Below are 21844 nucleotides of genomic sequence, written 5' to 3'. Positions count from 1 at the left end.
CTCTGCGGGACTGCTTCGAGACAACCAGGTGGGATTATTTTCGCCCTGACAGCACTTGGTAGCTCCTTCAGCCAGAGATTGTTACACCCGGCCTGCAAGAAGGAGAGATACCGACGCTCGTTCCTACCGACTGCTGTAAGATGCTGAACAACCTCAGTGGCAAATTAGTTTTTAAAATAATTGATTTTAAAAATCTATCTTCAAACCACTTCATAAAAATGTACGGTATATGAATTTTCAGTAACGAGAAATATTGTGGGGTTTCAAGCACGTAATGAGTCATTAAAGGCTAATGGATCGAGCTGGAGCTGTGTGAGGTCCCATCCTATCATCCCAGTTCCCACGAAACCAGCAACATCGGAACTGAAACACGATAGGCCCGTTGCTCTGATGTCTGTGGTCATGAAGTCCTTTGAACTCCTTATGCTAAACCACCTAAAGAACATTGCAAGGATCCTATTTGTGAATTTCAGCTCTGCATTCAACACCATCAATCCCAAACTTCTCCAGCTCGGTGTGTCCCCCTATGATCTGCCAATGGATTCTCAGCTTCCTGACGGTACGGACACAACAGGTGAGGCTGGGAAGGACAACATCATCAATGATGAAACATCCCATTTTAGATAATTGTGTATCTGAGTGCCTAAACCAGGCGTCCCCAAACTTTTCCCTGTGAGGGCCACATAACTTTTCCCTTCTCTGATGGGGGGTCAGTTTGTAACATCAACGATCGTAGGGGAGCTTAAAAATTTTATTGTTTCCCAAAAAGCCACACATAACCAAATAACCCTTTCCAGGTTCTTTACAGAAAAAAAGGCAGGAAACAAATAACACTATTAATGAAGTAAATAATAACTAAATAACCCTCTCTGAGTTCTTCACAGAAAAAACAGGAAATAAATAATAACTAAACAACTCTCTCTTTATAGCCCCTTGAAATCCACAAAAAAAGAGTTCTGCCATCTACGAGAACGCCACCTATCTTGTCTTGTTTATGTCTGCTACCGTCTTATTCACGTGTTCTACTAATTTATCTGAGACACAACTAAAACACTGAAACATTCTATGGTGTGTAAATAACTTTGTGACCTTGATTTCAACCCTATTTGTGTCATGGGTCATTTTGTCCCCAAGACCGCCTTTGTACTTTCTTTTGTACAGCTTCCATGGAAATGTGAATAAAAACAACATTTAAATTTTTCTGCAGTTGGGGACAATCTAGGAAAAGTCATAACATTTCAAATTTAAAAAATTATCATTTAGGGTTTTTTGGGGGCGTTTTTAACACAGTGATGGGTCATTTTGACCCGAGGACAACAGGAGGGTTAGAGGGCCAGGTCAAATGTGCCCTTGGTCCGTATTCGGCCCGCGGGCCGCAGTTTGGGGGACCTCTGACCTAAACGGTGTAAGTGGAGCAGGTTAGTGTATATGCTGTGTCCATGCAGAAATTATGTTTACATCTGTTCTGTATGTCTTTTTCCACAGACATCAGCAAATGTAAAGAAGACCGCCAATGGAGGTCTAAAGCACTGAATCTTGAATCACTTCGGACGGTTTGCCAGAAATCACCAAAATCGCACAATACAGTTACTGTAATAGTACTGGTAGCTTAGGACTGTTCCACAACATCTGCACCTATATGAATCTTTTATCAGCACTTAATTCAGTACGACTGTGATTATTATACTGTTTTTCTTTGTCACTGTAATGTTATGTCTGCAAAGGTTTAAACGTTTGATAAATATAAAAAGTCAAATAAGATTTCGAATCTTTGTCTTTTTGCCCTGGTTTGAATGTGCCCTCTCTATCAAAACCCCCTAGCCCCAGCCAGGCCCCCTCAGTAAAATTGATCGAGAACCGCCACTGGTGGTACCACCGCACAACGGTACCCTTTTACATTACGGAATGTCTTTCCATACTGATTTGTCATGTCCCTGTTTGTGATAATACAAGTGTGGCCTGAAACAAATTCCTTGTGTGTTCTACATACTTGGCCAATAAAGATGATTCTGATTCAGATTCTGAATAAAATAGTTAAACCCGCATATGACGTCGGTAAGGAACCATCCGAAGATGCTTTTGCAGTTACATGTGTATGCGACTTCCTGTGGCTAAATTCGCACGGCACAGGAAGTTTACAACACTTGTTTTCAAAACAAGAGATAAAAGCCTTAGCTGGGTTGCAATAGTAAAGTCCAATCATTGGCTGTAACGTTAATCGGATCTAAAGCGATGCTTCTATTTTCTGGTATTCAATGTGGTACTGTAAAAAGTCAGAATAGTTCCTGCGTTCAAATTAAAACATTTTTATTGGGGCACAGTTGTATATTATTTTTAATGAGAAAACCGCACCTCAAAATGTAGCTAGAAATTTGATAATCTCATTCAAGCAGAACACGATAAATAAATGACGTCTGAGCTCTAAACCTACGTTTAAACAACGTTTACGTCAAAGTCAAAAATTTATCTTGAAGTTTCAAGTCGGAAATAGTACTGAATAGAATCGGAGTAAACCAGTAGTGGACAAAATCAGGCGGCCTATTTTCTTCGCGGAGATTCGTCTGTTGGCTGTGTTGCGACTGCTGTTAGTTCGTCCTATGTAATTTTTTTGTTTAGTTTGACTAACGGTGCTTTAGTTTATTATCAAGCGCGCATTTCTTATCATTCCGTCATTCTCTTGGACGCTTTTCTGTGTATGCATTGGTGACTGTCCATTGCAGGCTGGGCGGTGACAGTATTACAATGATCGAGCGACCAGAAACTGCGGTTCCCAGCATTGCTGTAAGTCTTTTTTCCCCCCAAAATAGCCACACGTGTCAGCGTTTAGATTAGTGTATGTATGCAGGAAAAAATCACAACTGTATCCTCTTCGCAAAGACTCAATCCTCTCATCCAAAACGTTGTTTCTCACGTTACTCCGTGTTAGCTTCGTGCCCTCATACACTTCAAGTCCTTTCAGAATTGGGAGATTGAACCGTAGTTACTCATTCGTTAAAACTACCTGTTTTTGTAACGTACCCTACATAATTTGACATTTATTCGCTGTTCTCATGCCTTTGGAAATTACTCGTGAGGGAAAATGTTTAATGACTCCCATCAAAGATCGGAGCACAGTTAATATAATGAGAGCTCAAATAAAATGGGTACAGAACATGGGTCGCTGGATAGATATTCTTGGGATGTTAGTTTTTATTTTGGTAATGCCGTAATATAAACCGTTTTCAATGTAGCAGAAGAAATTGCTTTAGTTAAATTCATGAACGTTTTCACAAAGACATGGGCTGGCATACTAGGAAAATCTGCATCATGAAAAATTCAGGACGACGTTGCCCTCCCCTGCCCCTCTATTAACATGCTATTTAAGAACGGACACAAGAAATTAATTAAACCTGACAAGGAAAATTGAACTGACGGGACTTCGAGTATCACCACCAGCATGCGTGCGTGCGTGCGTGCGTGCATGAGTGAGTGTGAGACATCATACATCTAATGTAGTGAACCACGCAGCGACGATGACCAGAATGTAGACTGGGGGAAGGGTTCACATGAGGAGTATGGCCGAGCTTTTCAGGCTCTTTGTCACTCTTTCATCTCTTACATATTTTTCCTCTGGGCGTACCATAATACTAAGGGAATAATAAGCCAACATCCAACCTTTGCTACCATTCTATACTGAAACCCTTTCTCCTTTGCATGCTCACACATTTTTGTGGGTATCCGTGTTTTCATCAACATTTAAGTGAATATTTCCCTCATGCCACTTTCACACTTTATTCATTTGGGGAAATGATAATGCCAAATGCAGTATGTCATATTATCCGTGGCTCTGAGCTGTGCGTGAAGGTGGGTGTACCATCAAAAAATGGCCTATTATATAATGGTGTGCAACAAACTGTCTTTCTCCTTTCCAACCTACACTCACAACTTAAGTGAAGCCTGATCAAACATAGAAGCGGTTAAGTGCTTCAGGCAAGGTCATTGGAGCTGCGAGGACATTGACAAGGCAGAAGGATTGTGTCATGATAGAATGTAGTCCCCTCTGTCCATACTGGATGTTGTTGGATGTCATTGGATGTTGATTTTTAGCGTAGTGCAGTTCTACTGGATGACAGACTGTTTTTTAGCATGCATGGTCTGGCTATGTGTAAAAATTCGAAGAGAGAGGCACATTGTCTTTTACGAGTTTAGCCAGCTGTGCATCAGTTTTTGAACAATTTGAAAATAGTCCCAATTTCAAATGGATCGCCCGACTTCGAATCAAACTCTAAAGAAGCTTAATTTTAAGTGACTATAATGGGAGAGAGTCAGTTGATGAGAGATCAAAGGTACTCTTTGCAGATACTGCAAACCCTTTCGATGGAAACATGACGTAACAGTATTTTATTTGAATGCCTTTAATGTCCAACCAAATATTGCATTTCTGTTGTGAGGATATTAGAAAACTAAGAGTTCAGCTCATCCACCACCTCACAGAGAGACAAGCACATCTCACCGGTCTTGTAGTAATAATTTTTATCACAGTTTTATTTGTCATCATTTTTTTTGACTGTATATTATGAAACTTTGTCTGTCATGGGTGCAAAACAACATTTTTCCATTCACATTATGTAGGGCAGAGCCTGAGAGGTTGCTCAGAGGCAGGCAAAGCAACAATCAATTGTTTTTGGCTCTCGTAGCGTGTAGGACATTTTGGCAGGCGTGGGCGCTGGGTGCAGCAGGGTGTTGTTTGCGAGTACAATGCTCAATAGGGAGTCAAACGGAAGAGAAGCAGAGCTGGGCAATACCTCACGGATCGGACAGATTGCAGCCACTTTTGATCTGAGATCTTCATCACATCCCATGGAATCTATTCAGAATGTAGGATATTTGCACAACGGGATGTTCATGCAGCATTAGCTTTACTCCACTGTGTGTATTTGCGTGGATCTCTTTATTTGCTTTTCTTCATCTTCGTTGCATCCACATCATCTCATCTTGCTTCTCCCAGGTCACCTCCGTCCTTTGTGCAGTGCTTGACACTCTTTAGTTCAAAAACAGCACTCTTTCTGCAAGAATTCTAATTGCAGGTTAATTTCATACAGCACTGTTTAGACTCGTTACATTTGTGAACAGCTCCAGTTGTAGGCACTTGTATACACGCATGTCTAAGTAACAGTTTTCTGGCATCAGTAATGACTTCTCAATGCTTTGACTCAGCCATTTTTTGCAAGGTAAACACTTTTGGCATGTAACTTACATTTTTGCACCGACTTGCTTACATTAAAACCAATGTGTTTGTCTTCTGTGCATCAGCAGCGGAACCTGGAGGGCTATGTGGGCTTCGCAAATCTTCCCAACCAGGTGTATCGGAAATCCGTGAAAAGAGGCTTTGAGTTTACATTAATGGTTGTTGGTAAGTAAGAGACATTCTCTCCCTGTGTCTGTTCTGCTCAGCATGCTTTAAGGTTTGAGTTACTAGGTCATCAGCGCAAGTTGAAAGAACTCAAAGTATTTGAGGCATCTAGTATGCTCATTTGATCAAGGTGAGCAGCTGACAGTGAGAAAAAAAAACATGTTTGTGCAGTGGTTTCTGGTCGGGTAAATAATCCAAATGGAGTAATTTACGAATTGTAATATCACTTGTCTGGGTTGGCAAGTACACCGTTTTCCAACAAGGCATTTTTGCAGATCCCTTACACACAGTGACACCTTTTTTAAATGCACACACATTTGAGTAATGTCTCGGATGATATACTGTAAAGAGGCACATTTTGGTAACAACTGTGTACTTTTCTGCCTGACCTTTCAAAGAGAGCACCTTGTGCTTGCAAAGTTTTATCCCCTTTGGAAAATTTCTGATTAATGTTTGTTATGCAAAAATTAACTTAATGTTTGCATGGGGGGGACTGAAGACTGAAGTACCACGGAAGATTTAAAATCTTGAGGTGCTCAAATGATGCCTAACATATAACGTAGAATGACCCTGTTGAACCCATCACAGAATATGTACACATCAACAATGCACATTGCTTTAACTGGTTGTGCTCTAAAATATTTTAAATTGGATTTTTCCACCGGGGTTTGTTTTATTGTATTTCTATCTCTCTTTTATTCATTTGATAGTTTTCTCTGTATCCATTTGCGTTGTATAAATAAAGAGAGAAAAGATGAGAGAAATACTTGCTATTATTGTCACATGATTGAAAGGAAAAATATTATCTCGGTATAAAATTTTCTCCATATTGAACAGACCTACAATAATAGAAAATTCCACAAGCACAAAGTTAACCTGGGAAAGGTCAACTTCTGCCCCCCCCCCCCCCCCCCTCACCCTCCTCATTCCGTCTCGTCATTGATTGGATCACGTTATGTCTGGAGGAGTTTCACCCACACAAAATAAAACAAGTGAAAACAAAACTTGGTCTGTTGTCCCAGACAAGTTGATGTAGATCGTCTGGGATTCATTTGAAAGTGTAGCGCTTAGCAATAAAGTGGGCTGTTTTTGGGGCTCTTTATGCTCACAGAGACAACCACCATGCATGGCCTAACAGATTCTGTTTGTGGCTTCTCTCGCACATGGCCTTGGGTTGGTTTCTTCCCATTGTAGTTGGATGCCATCATTGTGTGCCGGAGCGGATCCACATTTCACATTTGACAAACAGTAACAGTACGCAGTAGACAGTTGAAAAGAATGATGACTGATTCAGCCCTCAGCAAATTCTTTGTCTTGATAAAACTGCCATTCACCTTGGCATTTTTTTGGTCAAAAACATTTCAAACAATTATACTGTCTGCTGTGTTACATTCCATTGTAGTTGTATCATTAGCAACTTAAATGTCATGAAAAGCCAAACTTTTGCAAACAGATTTCAGCGGTACACTCACACACACATGAACTCACACGCACACACACTTACTTAGGTCATTACGCTCTGCTTTTTGCTGTTGTTTTTAGGCTGTCTTTGTTCCATGTAGCCAACGATACGCATCGATGCACCGTCATGATTGTAGCTAATGTGGTGGCCCAAAAATTGTGTCATGAATAGGTTTGCGATGCATCACTTTATTTAAGCCTATATTAATTGCAAGTCATTGAAGCATACTCATTTTGTCTGTCACAAATGCAAACGGGAGCCTGGGGGGGTAAGTTCAGCATAGGGGCAAGTTGAGCCAGCCCTTGTTTCTAAGAAACTATGACCAAAAAAAAAAAACCATGCGACTAAATGTTTTACTATTTTGTGTAAGCTGTGCTTGTGTAAGAGCCACATAGTGGAATTAATAAGATGTTTATGCCCCCTAAAAAATATTTCACTCATGAGGGTTAATTGACCCAAGCATTATGTTCATTAGGGCGGCCTGGTAGTCCAGTGGTTGGCACGTCGGCTTCACAGTGCACAGGTACCGGGTTCGATTCCAGCTCCGGCCTCCCTGTGTGGAGTTTGCATGTTCTCCCCGGGCCTGCGTGGGTTTTCTCCGGGTGCTCCGGTTTCATCCCACATTCCAAAAACATGTGTGGCAGGCTGATTGAGCACTCTAAATTGTCCCTAGGTGTGAGTGTGAGCGTGGATGGTTGTTCGTCTATGTGTGCCCTGCGATTGGCTGGCAACCGATTCAGGTCTACTGCCCGGAGACGGCTGGGATGGGGTCCGGCACCCCCCGCGACCCTAGTGAGGATCAAGCGGTACGGAAGATGAATGAATGAATGAAGGTGAGTTGATCTATCATTTGTCATCCATCAGGGGTGTGGGCACCCATCCGTCATTGTCACGCTGTCGTTCTTTACAGCGTAAAGCGTAAATCGTTCTAGCCGAACCAAACGGTAATCGTCAGTCAGTCCGTTATTTTAACCACGCTTGTCATCACTTCCCGTCAGTAAATTTCAGCAGTCTGCCAGTTCGTCTATCATCAGTCATCTCCGCTTTGAGAGCAATTGCCTCTGTTTAATGATTAATATTTGATAAATGAATGTTACCGTTATTACAGACAAGGGCTGTGTGATATGGCCAAATTTTAATATTTCAATATTTTTGTCTTGATAACAATACAATAATGACATAACTGTGGGTTCATTGAAAAGAAAGTTTTTTTTTTAAAGAAAAAAAACTATCAATCCAGAAGGATGTCGAAAGTGTTTTTTTGGGGGTGGGGGAGGGCATTTTTATATCACAACAACGAGCTCCTCTTTATCTCAAACTGTTTGAAACAGCAAAGCGTATGAGGAAAAAGTGGATAGGATTGTTGTTATGGATGTTAGGATGCTATGTGTTGTGTTTATAATTTTACTTTATGTTAACTGTTTTGTTAAGTGCTTTGTTGCAGTTGTTGTGAAAGCGCTATATAAATCAGGATGTATTTTATTGTATTGCATTCAAAAGATTATACAACACACTTGAACTGCTCACCTTTTGTCACTTCATCTTGAAGTGACATTCAACAGATCTTGCATTAAAAGCTAAGTCGCCTATATATTTTAGCACAAATGTCGTCATCAGTCTGATTGAGAGGCATAAAAAAAAAATTCTGACAGAAGTTGAGTCATAAAAATAATATAAAATAAAAAGGTCCACTCTACTGTAATGTTATTTCGAAGTTGTTTATTGTGCAGGTATGGCTTTATAAAAGGCTTTATTGTGAAAACAAATTATCCATCCATCTTCTACGGCTTCTACGACGCCGGGTCGCGGGGGCAGCAGCTTGGCAGCGAAGCCCAGATTTCACTCTCTCTAGCTACTTCTTCCAGCTCTCCCCGGGGGATCCTGAGGCGTTACCAGGCCAGCTGGGTGACATAGTCTCTCCAGCGTGACCTGGGTCGTCCTCGGGGTCTCCTCCCGGTGGGACATGCCCGGAACATCTCACCAGGGAAGCGTTCAGGAGGCATCCGAATCAGATGCCCAAGCCACCTCATCTGGCTCCGCTCGTTGTGGAGGAGAAGCGGCTCGACTCTGAGCCCCTCCCGGAGGACCGAGCTTCTCACCTTATCTCAACGGGAGAGCCCGGACACGCTGCGGAGAAAACTCATTTCGGACGCTTGTATCGGGGATCTTGTTCTTTCGGTCACGACCCATAGCTTGTGACCATAGATGAGGGTTGGAACGTAACTCGACTGGTAAATTGAGAGCTTCGCCCTTTGGCTCAGCTCCTTTTTACCACGGCAGACCGATACAATGTCCGCATCACAGCAGACGCATCACAGCATCCGCCTGTCGATCTCTCGCTCCCTCTTGCCCTCACTTGTGAACAACAGGACCCCAAGATACTTAAACTCCACCACATTGGGGCAAGATCTCCTCCCCGACCCAGAGGGGGCACTCCACCCTTTTCAGACTGAGAACCATGGCTTCAGATTTGGAGGTGCTGATTTTCATCCCAACCGCTTCACACTCGGCTGCGAAACGCTCCAGTGAGAGTTGGAGAGCACTGCTTGAAGGAGGCAACAGTACCACATCATCTGCAAAAAGCAGAGATGCAATACTGAGGCCACCAAAACGGACACCCTCAAAGCTTCGGCTGCACCTTGAAATTCTGTGCATAAAGGTTATGAACAGAATCGTCGTCAAAGGGCAGCCTTGGCGGAGTTCAACCCTCAATGGAAACGATTCAGACTTACTGCCGGTAATGCGAACCAAGCTCTGACATTGGTGGTATAGGGACCGAACAGCCCATATCAAGGGGTTTGGTACCCCATATCCACGAAGCACCCCCCACAGAACTCCCCGAGGGACATGGTCAAACGCCTTCTCCAAGGCCACAAAACACATGGAGCCTATCGCAGCCGTCTTCGGGCAGTAGGCGGGGGGACACCCTGAATCGGTTGCCAGCCAATCACAGGGCACACAAAGTCAAACAACCATCCACACTCCCATCCACACCTAGGGACAATTTAAAGTGTTCAATCAGCCTTCCATGCATATTTTTTTTTTTTTGGAATGTGGGAGGAAACCGGAGTACCCGGAGAAAACCCAAGCAGGCCCGGGGAGAACATGCAAACTCCACACAGGGAGGCCGGGGCTGGAATTGAACTCGGTACCTCTGCACTGTGAAGCCGACGTGCTAACCACCCCTGGACTACCGGGCCGCCTGTCCAAAACATGTGGCCGCAAATCCGATGATACAACTACAAAGTTAATCATCGAACTGCGGCCAAGGGTGTCCTGATGCCAAGTGCACATATGGACTCCCTTATGTTTGAACAAGGTATTCGTTATGGACAATTATATGGACAATATGGACAATAACGAAACACCACTCGAGTTCTGATCAAGGGGGCGTTCCGCCCAATCACGCCCCTCCAGGTCTCATTGTCATTGCACACATGAGCATTGAAGTCCCCCAGCAGAACAAGGGAGTCCCCAGCAGGAGTACTCTCCAGCACACCCTCCAAGGACTCCAAAAAGTGTGGCTACACTGAACTGCTGTTGGGTGCGTACGCACAAACAGTCAGGACCCGTCCCCCCACCTGAAGGCGGAGGGAGGCAACCCTCTTGTCTACCGGTGTGAACCCCAATGTACAGGCACTGAGCCGGGGGGCAATGAGTATGCCCACACCTGCTCTGCGCCTCTCTCCGTGGGCAACTCCAGAGTGGAAGAGAGTCCAAGCCCTCTCGAGAGAACTGGTAGCAGAACCCAGGCTGTGTGTGGAGGCAAGTCCGACTATATCCAGACGGAGCTTTTCTACCTCGCACACCAGCTCGGGCTTCTTCCCTGCAAGAGAGGTGACATTCCATGTCCCTAGAGCTAGCTTCTGCAGCCGAAGATCGGACCCCCAGGGTCCCCACCTTCGGCTGCCACCCAGCTCACACTGCACCCGACCCCTTTGGCCCCTACCATGGGTGGTGAGCCCATGAGAAGGGGGACTCACGTTGCCTCTTCGGGCCGAGCCCGGCCGGGCCCCATGGGTGCAGGCCCGGCCACAGGATGCTCGCCAACGAGCCCCACCCCCAGGCCTGACTCCAGAGGGGGGCCCCGGTGACCCACATCCGGGCAAGGGAAACTGGGTTCCATTTATGCTGTTCATCGTAAGGCGTTCTTGAGCCGTGCTTTATCTGGTCCCCCACCTAGTACCTGTTTGCCAATGGGTGACCCTGCCAGGAGCATAAAGCCCCAGGCAACTTAGCTCCTCGGATCATTGGGACACACAAACCCCTCCACCACGGTCAGGTGACGGCTCACAGAGGAAAACAAATTACATTTGTAATATTCTAAGCATTCAACTTACTATATGCATTCATTTTCTGACTTGCCTGTCCTCAATATTAATCTATTCATATACTTTTAATCTTCTTGGCTGACAGATGGGACGCCGTAATATTAACTGTTCAGCTGTGTGTGAAGCACTGTTTTGAATTAATTTTCTCTCCAGGCACTCAATAAATTGCCTGCTATTTTGCTGATCACAGTTGGATACGTTGTGCATTAACGCAATTCCTGCAAGACCGTTTGTGAAGTGTACTCAATTTCTCAAGCAGTTTTTAGTCTATTCTTTTACGGTGACATAACGTTATTTTAGCAATTAGCACGGCTTCTCCGCCTTTCCCTCTGTTAATTAGTCCTCGTAATCTCTTCGTGAGAATGAAGTGTACAGGATTGTATCTTATTCGCCGCCAAAGAGGCGAGATGATTGAAGCTGTGATGACTGAATTCAGAGTGAAAACCAGGACGTGATTAACAGGCACTAATATCTAGCCTAAGCTCGTTACTAAGCTTGCTATCACTTGCCGCCGCATTGTCTCACTTTAACCTGCCGACTACATGCCTGTAGGTGACATACCTGTAAGCATCCCAGCAAAGCTTTTTGGGAAGATGTCAATTACTAGAAAAACTTAAAAAAGGAAATTTTTTGCTGTTTGTGTTTTGATGAGTCTCAAAATAAAAGCTATTTTGCTTGTATACGTTGAAGTCATACGCAGCATGCCTTGAGGGCATTTTAAAAATGTACATTATTGAATAATTACAGATTCCTGGTTGTTCGTGTATTATTTGCCAAAGCAGTAGTACAGTAATACCTCCTTTATCGCAGTTAATGGGGACCGAAACTACCTGCGATATACGAAAATCCACGAAGTAGCGAACCCCCCTGTATATGTACATGTTTATGAGTATAAATAATATTTATAAGGCCAAATTTAATGGTATAAATGCATGCTTGTAGTAATTAACATTACGTAATGCGATATACTAATATATTTAAACATGTATAAGTTAGTTTAGGTTCGTGTATGAGTAATGAAATGCAGTAAACATAGGTATGTAGTCCTGTATATGTTGCTCAATGTGACTTGCTCTTGTTTTGCGGACTTTTACTGCCTCTTGTGGACCTTTTGCTCACTTTTTGCGGCATTTTCACGTTTTTCTTTTTTTTCAGAATATGTTTGAAAAAATCTCCGATGTACCGAGGCCGCGTTAAACGAGCGAAATAGCGAGGGATCACTGTATCCGTTACGGGCATTCACCCACCTCGTTATTAATTCATTTTCATTGAGTCATAGATTTAATTTAGCACTGTGTCTTTATGTACTGTGATAGTGTATTATGATTTCACTTCGCTGTATAATTGTTCGGTCTGCCCCGTCGTGGCAGCTGTGCTGCGTAAGATTGATAATTGAAACCTTTTGTCCATCAAATCAAGCCGCATTTGATGTATGAAGTACATACAGTTTGCTGCAGATGACAAAGACAGGATAGTAGAAAAGTGACACGATAAAATCGTTTCAATCCTCCCCAAGATGATTGTCATTGGCTGGTTTTAGCTGTCGATCAACGCCAAACTTGAAAGGAGGAATGCAGTTGGTTGAAAAGAGCTTCACATGCAACACAGATGTGGCACAGTCACGTGACTGATACGTCCACAGTTTGACGTTATTGTCTCGAATGTCCTTAAATACCTTGATTTTGATACGATAGATACAGTACCGGTATATCGCCGAGCCCTATTACAGACATAACTTGTGACAGTAAAATAGAAATGTCTGTGTACAGGTAGTTATAAACACATGCACATGCAATTTCTATTGTATAGTATATAGAAGAATAATGACATTGTCATGATTACTGCATTATTACATACATCTCCAGTATGCCATATCACCACCATGAAGATATCAATCGATATCCATTGTGGGATTACATTATGTCAATCAGGGCTGAGTTTATATGGGGTAAATGTGTGCAGATGACACACCAAATAAAATGAACCGGGTGCAAAACAGACATACATACCTGTGGTGTTGAGGACTGTATTTTCATGTTTTGTACATTACCCCCCCCCACCCCCACACACACACACGCCCCAATTCCCCCATTAGAATTATCGATAGGATAATCAACTCTAAAAAGACTTGTGACCTGTGACAATCCTACGCGAGTCATTAAATAGATCACTCGTATGTAATTACCAAGTATTGTCATGCAAATCACATCTTCTGTCTCAAGTCTAAGGTGAACGCAAAACAATTTTGTCAGTGATTGACTGTCAATTGGTAGTTACGGGTCTTCTACCTGGCCCAGGTAGAATTGAAAACCAACGTGACCACTCAACCACCTCCTGAACAAAGCAGCCACCAAGTTGCATGGGGAAAGAGACAATGGAATCAAGCTGCTTTGGTTAAATTGGACACACCCTGAATTGGAATGTCATCACAAACTGCTCCCGTAATATTTAATTTTCTTCACTCTTTTCTGTGTTTCCTCCGTTATTCAACTCTTCTTCCTTGCACTTTGCTGTTATGCAAGGGGTAAAAGCTGCTTCCTCCTTCTTTGTCTCGCTGGCAGCTATGACAGACAATCCTGGCGAGCTTTGTGAGATCCATCGCCTTTACACAGATCAGAATATCAAGACTTAATGTAATTCATGTACTGTTTTTTTTCTGTGCGTTTTTTTGGGAGGGATTGTTTCAAGAAACTCGGACTAAAGATGCAATGTGACAAGTAACCACCATTTTTATGGAATGGAATGAACACTTCAAACTCCTCTAAAAATCCACCATAATATGTTCATTAAAAAATGAAAAAAAAAAAAAACAATCTTGACTTACGTACAACCCACACTGCTCTTCTCTCGAATTCTATGTCAGCCATTTAAGTCACGTTTTTCGAGCAACTGACAGCACTTAAAACTTGATGCCTCGATTTGAAGAGCTGCCCGAAATTTCGTCCCTACAAGCGTGTTGGTGTTCATTTTTTAAATGTTATTTTTTTACAGAAACTTGACAGCCAATAGTAGAAGTGTTCCCCGAGTAGCAGATGAAACTGACACGCCGAGGAGATATTATGAGAAATAATGACGTTGTACCGTTTACTTTAAATCATTATTTTAAAAACAGATTTTCGATATGTTGTACCACACAGAAATGTTCCCAAAAAGGCAACATTTTTTCAACTCAACTCAGTTGCTCAGAAACTCATCATCCGATTTTCAAAATTCCTTGGATATTGTACTCCGGTAGAAATGCCCATTCCAACTAGATTAAGCATTTTGAATGTTGTTTTGGGTAAATCTGAAATACTAAAATACAATACAATTTAACATGCCAAGGTACGGAACAGTGAATCTGCCAATTGTGAAGTAAAAATATTTTAACCGGCAAATACGCTTGAATTTACTTGCGAGTACGATCAAATGAATTTCAATGTTTTCACTAGACTCAAAATGCAAATTTTGACTCACAAAATGCGATGAGAATGCACGTAGTTTGAGCCTTGGTGTAGGTATAATATATTCAGCAACACAAAGCTGATTCCTCTGTGTTTGCGTTGATTGGCCCGTGCTCATGAGCGTATTCCTGCTTGCTCATTCGAAGCACTTCAGGGAAGTCTCTTACCCTCATTTCTCATCTCCCAATCTCTCAGATGCTATTTTGAGATACACATGTCTGCTGTGACCCGGCACGTGCCGGTTCTGATTTATTGTCAAGCTCAGTTGATCACAGCTGTGATTTTCTCTTGGTCTTCAAATTTATGGTATGTAGTGCTGGCCGACACGGACGTAGACCGTTTTTTAATCTCATATTCTTAATATATATTCTCAGTTATTCTCTGAAAAAAATTATACATGCTGTGACTGCTTCCCCTTTGTCACTCTGTTTTGAAGTGTCATTAAACAGACTTGTAACAAATGATGCATCCATTAGTACTGCTATATAAAATGATCAAATATAAACAAATCGAAGTAGCCTATGTTTTGCGCAACCATATATATCCATCCATCATCTACCGCTTATCCGGGGCCGGGTCGCGGGGTCAACAGCTTTAGCAGGGAAGCCCAGACTTCCCTCTCCCTAGCTACTTCGTCCAGCTCTCCCCGGGGATCCCGAGTCGTTCCCAGGCAAGCTGGGTGACATAGTCTCTCCAGCGTGTCCTGAGTCTTCCTCGGGGTCTCCTCCCGGTGGGGCATGACCGGAACACCTTACCGGGGAGGCGCTCAGGAGGCATCCGAATCAGATTGCCCAAGCCACCTCATCTGGCTCCTCTCGATATGGAGGAGAAGCGGCTCGACTCTGAGCCCCTCCCGGATGACCGAGCTTCTCACCTTATCTCTAAGGGAGAGCCCGGACACCCTCCGGAGAAAACTCATTTCGGCCGCTTGTAACCGGGATCTCGTTCTTTCGGTCACGACCCATAGCTCGTGACCATAGATGAGGGTTGGAACGTAGATCGACCGGTAAATTGAGAGCTTCGCCCTTTGGCTCAGCTCCTTCTTCACCACGACAGACCGATACAACGTCCGCACCATATATATCAATCTCAAAAAGAGACATGACAGACAGACAGAAATTGGGGAAAAAAAATAAAATAAAATGATGAGCTTTACTGCTAGGTAATTTTGACAATTCAATGTCCCATTATCCATCCATTTTCTGAATCGCTTACTTCAATATTAATATACTTTGAAGATTCTAAGCCATCTTTACCAACTTCCGTACCTGACGCTACAACAATCATTTCCTGTTTAGCTGTAAGAGTAGCATTATTTTAGATAATTTTCTCTCTGGACACTTATTAAATTGCCTCCGCTTTAATGTAGTTCCAGCGGACTTCTACAAAAAAAGAAAAGAAACCCCCGGACTATGTACGGATAAGTCAAACAAACATTTTTAACTGTCTGGCATCTTTACCGGGTAAAAGATTCATTCAACACATTCATAGTGGTCACAACACTGCTAGCATAAGAGGATGGAATTTGTGTATTAATAATAAGGATCTGTGGTAAGTACGATCTATTTTGTTAAGTTCTATACTCTTATGAGATGTTTGGATTGTTCTGGTAATATACATTTTAGTTTCTGCCTTGTTTACATTACACCTGTGTGGCAGAAATATGTTGTGGTCAATGCTTACCAAACCGCACATCCAAGTATTTCGTACCTTTACATCTGTAATTCTAATAGATAAACTGTCTTTCATATGAATTAATGCTTTATATAACCGTAGACAACCTGTGTGGCAGAAATATGTTGTGGTCAATGCTTACCAAACCGCACATCCAAGTATTTCGTACCTTTAAATCTGTAATTCTAATAGATAAACTGTCTTTCATATGAATTAATGCTTTATATAACCGTAGACACTTTATATAATCAATATTGCAATTACATTATTTTCCAAAACTGTTCAGCTCCAAAAATATAAAACAGTAACCTGGTTGCACAAATGCACACTCTCAAACCACAGTATGGCACAGATGTATTGCTCACTTGCGCTACTAAGTGTGCCATGATGACTCTTGGGTCAGTGCTGCACTTCCGTTTCTCCCTTTTTCTCCCCCATTATGTTATTAATAGATTTATAATTGTGTACAGTACATCTACGTCGCCACACGTCTGAAGTTAATTATTTCTTTCCGATGTTACACATGAATGTGTGTAGGTGCGTTTCCTCTTAGAATCAAAACTAAACCTCAGGAAAAATAACGATTTTCTAAGTTCGACCCAATCCAAAACAACACTATTGACTGAGTTAATGGATGAGCTGAAATGTGACAGAACTAGGGCAGCGAGGAGAAGAAATAGGACAACTCGAATTGTGGTTGCACTGAGTAGTTTGAGATTTGTCAACCACGTCAATCACAACAAATGATCGGCGTAGTTTTTAAAAATTATTGTTCAAATTTTTTAGTTTTTTACCCTGAGGCATTGCTGGTACCATTGTACGCCATCCACACAGACATGGTGGAAAGTTATTAAGTTTGTCGCCAGTGATATTTTCCAGGTTATTGTCACGTATGGTTGGGTGTCGCCACAGTGATTCAATGTCTGGCATAATTTTTACACCACCGGATGCCCTTCATGATGCATCCAGCTCAATTTCATCCGCGTTTGGTATCGGGTAACAGGCAGTGGCTTGGATTTAGTGTCTAGCATACCCATTAGGATGTTAAATGTTCATGACTGGGATTTGAACTGTGTCTCTGTCAAACACTCTGTCAAAGTCAGCAATCCACCGCATTGCTCAGCTGCAAGGTAGCATGTTTGTAATCTAGCATCTAGCTAATTAGAACGTAGTTACTCCGTAGTTATTTATATTTATATTTATTTGTGTACTTTTTGTCTTCTACTTTCTACCTTTCATAATTTTGTTGCTGTAAATTGGGAATTTCTCCATTGTGAGACAAATAGGGTTTTTCTAATCTTATGTTATTATCGCTAGTTGGAAAGTACTGTATGGTGTTTATGCAGTCGGTATCACGTTAAAATGTGTGACAGTTGGAAATGGAAACCCAAGAATACCAAACTTGGCAGAACATAGTTTAGACCAGGGGCGCTCATAAGGTAGATCCTGATCTACCGGTAGATCTAAGACAGGTCCCAAGTAGATCTGAGGAGTGTCGAGGAGAAAAAACTAACAAACAACCATTTGTGTGTCTTTGTACATGTTAATAATATATATTTTTGTGTTGATGTACACTGCACCCTAATCATCTTATGAGTCTCATTTTCACCCAAAAAATATTTTAAAATAAAATAAAGCAGGTAAATCTTGAATTTACGGTGGCGCGTGATTACGTCACCGGAAGTTGTTAGCTCTCAGCAGTCTGCAATTGCAGCTTGTGATCAGAACTGTTGCGCTCTATCTTTTATCGTCATTATTCTCATTAGGAGTTTGCTTCGTGTACAATTCACCGAGGGCACGAGCAAAGAATAGGAATCTAGGAAGGCCCAGGGAAGCACTTTAAAACGGTACGTTAACTGTGTGTTAACAGGCTGCAAAAGTGCGTCGCATGCCTCAGTTTCAGGCTGTTTCTCATTAGGGCGTGCGCGCGTGCGTGCCGGTAAGGGTAGATCCCGGGAGGTTAGTTGATCGAAAAGTAGATCTTCGATCCAAAAAGTTTGAGCACCCCTGGTTTAGACACATCATTTGTTAACACATCACAAAGCGATGGAAGAGTCGTGAGGATAATGGGTTGTAAATTGATTAGATTGTGGCAGTCCAGCCTTATACAGTAGCTCCGTCTTACTTACCTCATTGATGTTCTCAAGGCTGACGAAGTACATGAAGTACATGTTCTGTGCTTGTGATACTGCAGTACTCACAGTCTGTATGTACATGGGTCAGTTAGCTACACTGCTAGCATTGGGCCACAGCCTTTTGTGGTCATTAATATGTGCTCATAAGTACGTGTTGGCTATTTGCATGCTGTAGAATGACACATTTTGGCGATTGTTGCGCCTTGCTACGTCAATGCGGGAGGGTGGGGACTTAGTTATTATTATTATTGTTAGTATTATTCCTTTATTTATTTATTTGCATCAATGTACTGTATATTTCCATGACAAATACCAGTTCAAGTAAATGTGACTGGATTGGTCCCGTCTTTTTCCTGCATGCACTCTGATCAGCGCACCATTGTGTTGAGAATAAACCCTTTCCACAAACTAGCTCAGATTATCGCCTCACTAACAGGGGACAGCGAACGCACTTTTATTTTGTTTGCTTGTTTCTCATCTCTCTTTGACAATAAATGATCCCAGCAAATAGGGGGACTGTGTAATACACAAGTGTAGAAGAAAAAAATGCTTTTGAAGGATGATTTTGGGGGGTCAGGGGTTGTAGTATGGGTGTAATGTACCTGGGTGTATGTTATTCTCATAAAATCACAGTAGTTAATGTTTTGGGAACACTGTGGTAGCATTTTCATGGCATTTACTGTGTGAATCATTGGCTAGCTTCTTAGACAGTGAGACATCTTAATCCACATGATCTCACAATTGAGGCCAGTGTCCTGGCTGTTTGCTCAACACATCTGTTTATTTTCTCTGTTTACATTATTAGCTCAGTCAGACCAAACATTTAGACAGCACTGCGGTGGCAGCTCGCTCACCCTGACTTGATCTCTTGAGCAAGGCATTCACCCCACCCCTTCAGCTCAAGAGGTGTGTCACTGTTTACACACCCAATTCACACAGACATTTCTCTTAGCATCCCCGCATGTGTGATGTGATTGTACTGTGTGGTGTGCAATTGCAACACAAATAAACAGCTGAGTGTGAGTTTAAAAATTCCCCTAGAAGGTTGATGAGAATAATAAATTACACCTTCCAGAGCTGAAAGAATAAATGGTTCTTCACATTCCATTTGAACAGTACACTTGTGACATTTTGAGTTTGAGTTGTTGGATCTAGATGCCACCTCTTTGTGATTTAAGTCATTGTTAGTTTACACTCCCCACTTCATTTTGAGCAGTTTGTTTTGCCAGGTTAGCATCAGTTCTGACACTAATCTCTCAACCAACATAGCCAAATCAAAGCAAACAATCACACAGGTCATTCAGCATTTACAATTCCTCGAAATAAACACGTAGTTGTGTTTAGTCTTTCCTGTCTTAAACGGTTCAAGGTCGTCCTGAGAACTGAGGAAAAATAATTTATTCATCTCTATTATAAGTAAGGAATGCAATATGTGTTGGTGCAGGGCCAACCCCACCAGCGAGACCCTGTGAAGATACTGCCGGAAGCGTGACACTTTCCAGGGCTTCTGAATCAATCAAATGGTAAATTCACTCTCACTGAAGAGTGCTTTTCAGCAAAAAAAAAAAAAAGAAAAATACACAAAAAAAGATATCTAAAATACAGTATGTGACGCGCCATAGCAAAATGAGTCAGGTAGACTCTGAGATGCAAATCAGAAATGGTTCAAGTTGGTCAAACTTTAACAAATAAGTCAATATTTATCTCAAAACTAGAGCAAAACAATCGCTCATTATCATGTTAGTGTCTAAGATATCCACTCGCAGAATCACACATTGCATATCTACGCCCATTCCTTCATTTCCATCCCAGTTTAATGTGCAAATAGGACACCACACCATTTGCATCAAGTTTCAGTCGCTCAACCAACGATGCACACTCAGTTCTACCATAGTTTGAAGCATACACACATACACACACGCGCATGCGCGTGCGCATACACACAACACACACTCACACACTACTAACGTGGACAAAACATGGGCGGTTTCCAAGCTCCTTAAATAGAGGTCTTTTACGTAAAAGATGTCAGGTGACTAGAAATGTTTATGTTTTCTTAAATAACATGTTTCCCATTATTTATGAGTGGACAACGTGTGATCATACTTATCCACATTTTATTGAGACTTAATTAATGCTTAAAATGACCTGTCTCAAAAATAAAATTAACAAAGTGGGTCTAATTTTATTCGTGTTACAAATCCGTATTCAGTGATATGCTCTTTCAATATTCATTCATTCATTCATCTTCCGAGCCGCTTGATCCTCACTAGGGTCGCGGGGGGTGCTGGAGCCTATCCCAGCTGTCTTCGGGCAGTAGGCGGGGGACACCCTGAATCAGTTGCCAGCCAATCGCAGGGCACACAGAAACGAACAACCATTCGCACTCACACTCACACCTAGGGACAATTTAGAGTGTTCAATCAGCCTGCCACGCACGTTTTTGGAATGTGGGAGGAAACCGGAGCACCCGGAGAAAACCCACGCCGGCCCGGGGAGAACATGCAAACTCCACACAGGGAGGCCGAAGCTGGAATCGAACCCGGTACCTCTGCACTGTGAAGCCGACGTGCTAACCACTGGACTACCGGGCCGCCCCTCTTTTGATATGTGGGAGAATTATTTTTGTAACGTAATGTACGGTAACTTAATCATGTAATTTATGATCTCAGGCTTTGGACTGGTGTGATACCTGTTTGGTCACGGTGGGCATGTCTTATGTTGCTTTCAATACAAAATCTGTGATCTGTGCACGATGTCAGGTACGCATGCGAAGAACAGCACCCATCTTTGATCACTATCTACGGCAACTATAGTAGGACACAATATATAAATGCAGTGCAAGCCATGCACTTTTGTAAAAAATGTTACAAACTCTATTCCAATGAAGTTGGAATGCTGTGTTAAAAATAAATAAAAAACTAATACGGTAATGGTAAATGGCACATATTTGTGAAACTTTTTTAATCAAAACACTTGAAAGCCACTATGGTAGAGAATGAAGCTGAAATCTGGATTCAATGGATAATAAACCTCACTTTTTGCTTTTTACATCTGTAAGAGATCAATAAATGCATGACAGCGTTCTGCATTGTTGACCCTACACTGTTTTCATGTAAGCATAAGCATTTATGTTCTAAAAATAATTTTATTAGTTTTATACCTTTCTCTTTCAATTTGCCTTTTTTGTGTGTCAATAGGTGAGTCTGGTCTTGGAAAATCAACTCTTATTAACTCCCTTTTTCTGACTGACCTTTACTCCAAGGACTACCCTGGGCCATCACAGCGCATTAAGAAGACTGTACAGGTGAGTGAAAGCAATCTTTAGGCCCCCATTGCATCTGACTGGTGCTATCTATTAGGGTTGCCCGTGCAATATGCAGATCGCAAAGACATGCACTAAGTTT

At 42.2% G+C, this 21844-nt stretch overlaps 1 protein-coding gene and 1 long non-coding RNA gene across 5 annotated transcripts in view; both read left to right on the top strand.

Moving 5' to 3' along the window:
- The first annotated feature begins 508 nt into the window (after positions 1-508).
- Positions 509-1761, top strand: LOC127597796 (uncharacterized). Its single transcript, XR_007961760.1, has 2 exons — positions 509-574; positions 1486-1761. It is a non-coding gene; the product is annotated as an uncharacterized LOC127597796 (long non-coding RNA).
- Positions 1762-2495: 734 nt separating this feature from the next.
- Positions 2496-21844, top strand: part of LOC127597692 (septin-7-like) — a 50743-nt gene continuing 31394 nt past the window's right edge. The window contains exons 1-3 of one of the 4 annotated variants that reach the window (XM_052060925.1): positions 2496-2781; positions 5296-5392; positions 21638-21744. In XM_052060925.1, coding sequence (XP_051916885.1) covers positions 2743-2781; positions 5296-5392; positions 21638-21744 — 243 coding nt within the window. In that variant the 5' untranslated portion in view covers positions 2496-2742. Of the gene's footprint in view, positions 2782-4699; positions 4858-5292; positions 5393-21637; positions 21745-21844 lie in introns of those variants that run through there. The other 3 variants (XM_052060924.1, XM_052060926.1, XM_052060923.1) reach the window with 3 other exon arrangements.

Source organism: Hippocampus zosterae, chromosome 3, assembly GCF_025434085.1.
Source record: "Hippocampus zosterae strain Florida chromosome 3, ASM2543408v3, whole genome shotgun sequence".
Taxonomy (NCBI): domain Eukaryota; kingdom Metazoa; phylum Chordata; class Actinopteri; order Syngnathiformes; family Syngnathidae; genus Hippocampus; species Hippocampus zosterae.
This window is presented reverse-complemented; position numbering and strand designations above follow the sequence as displayed.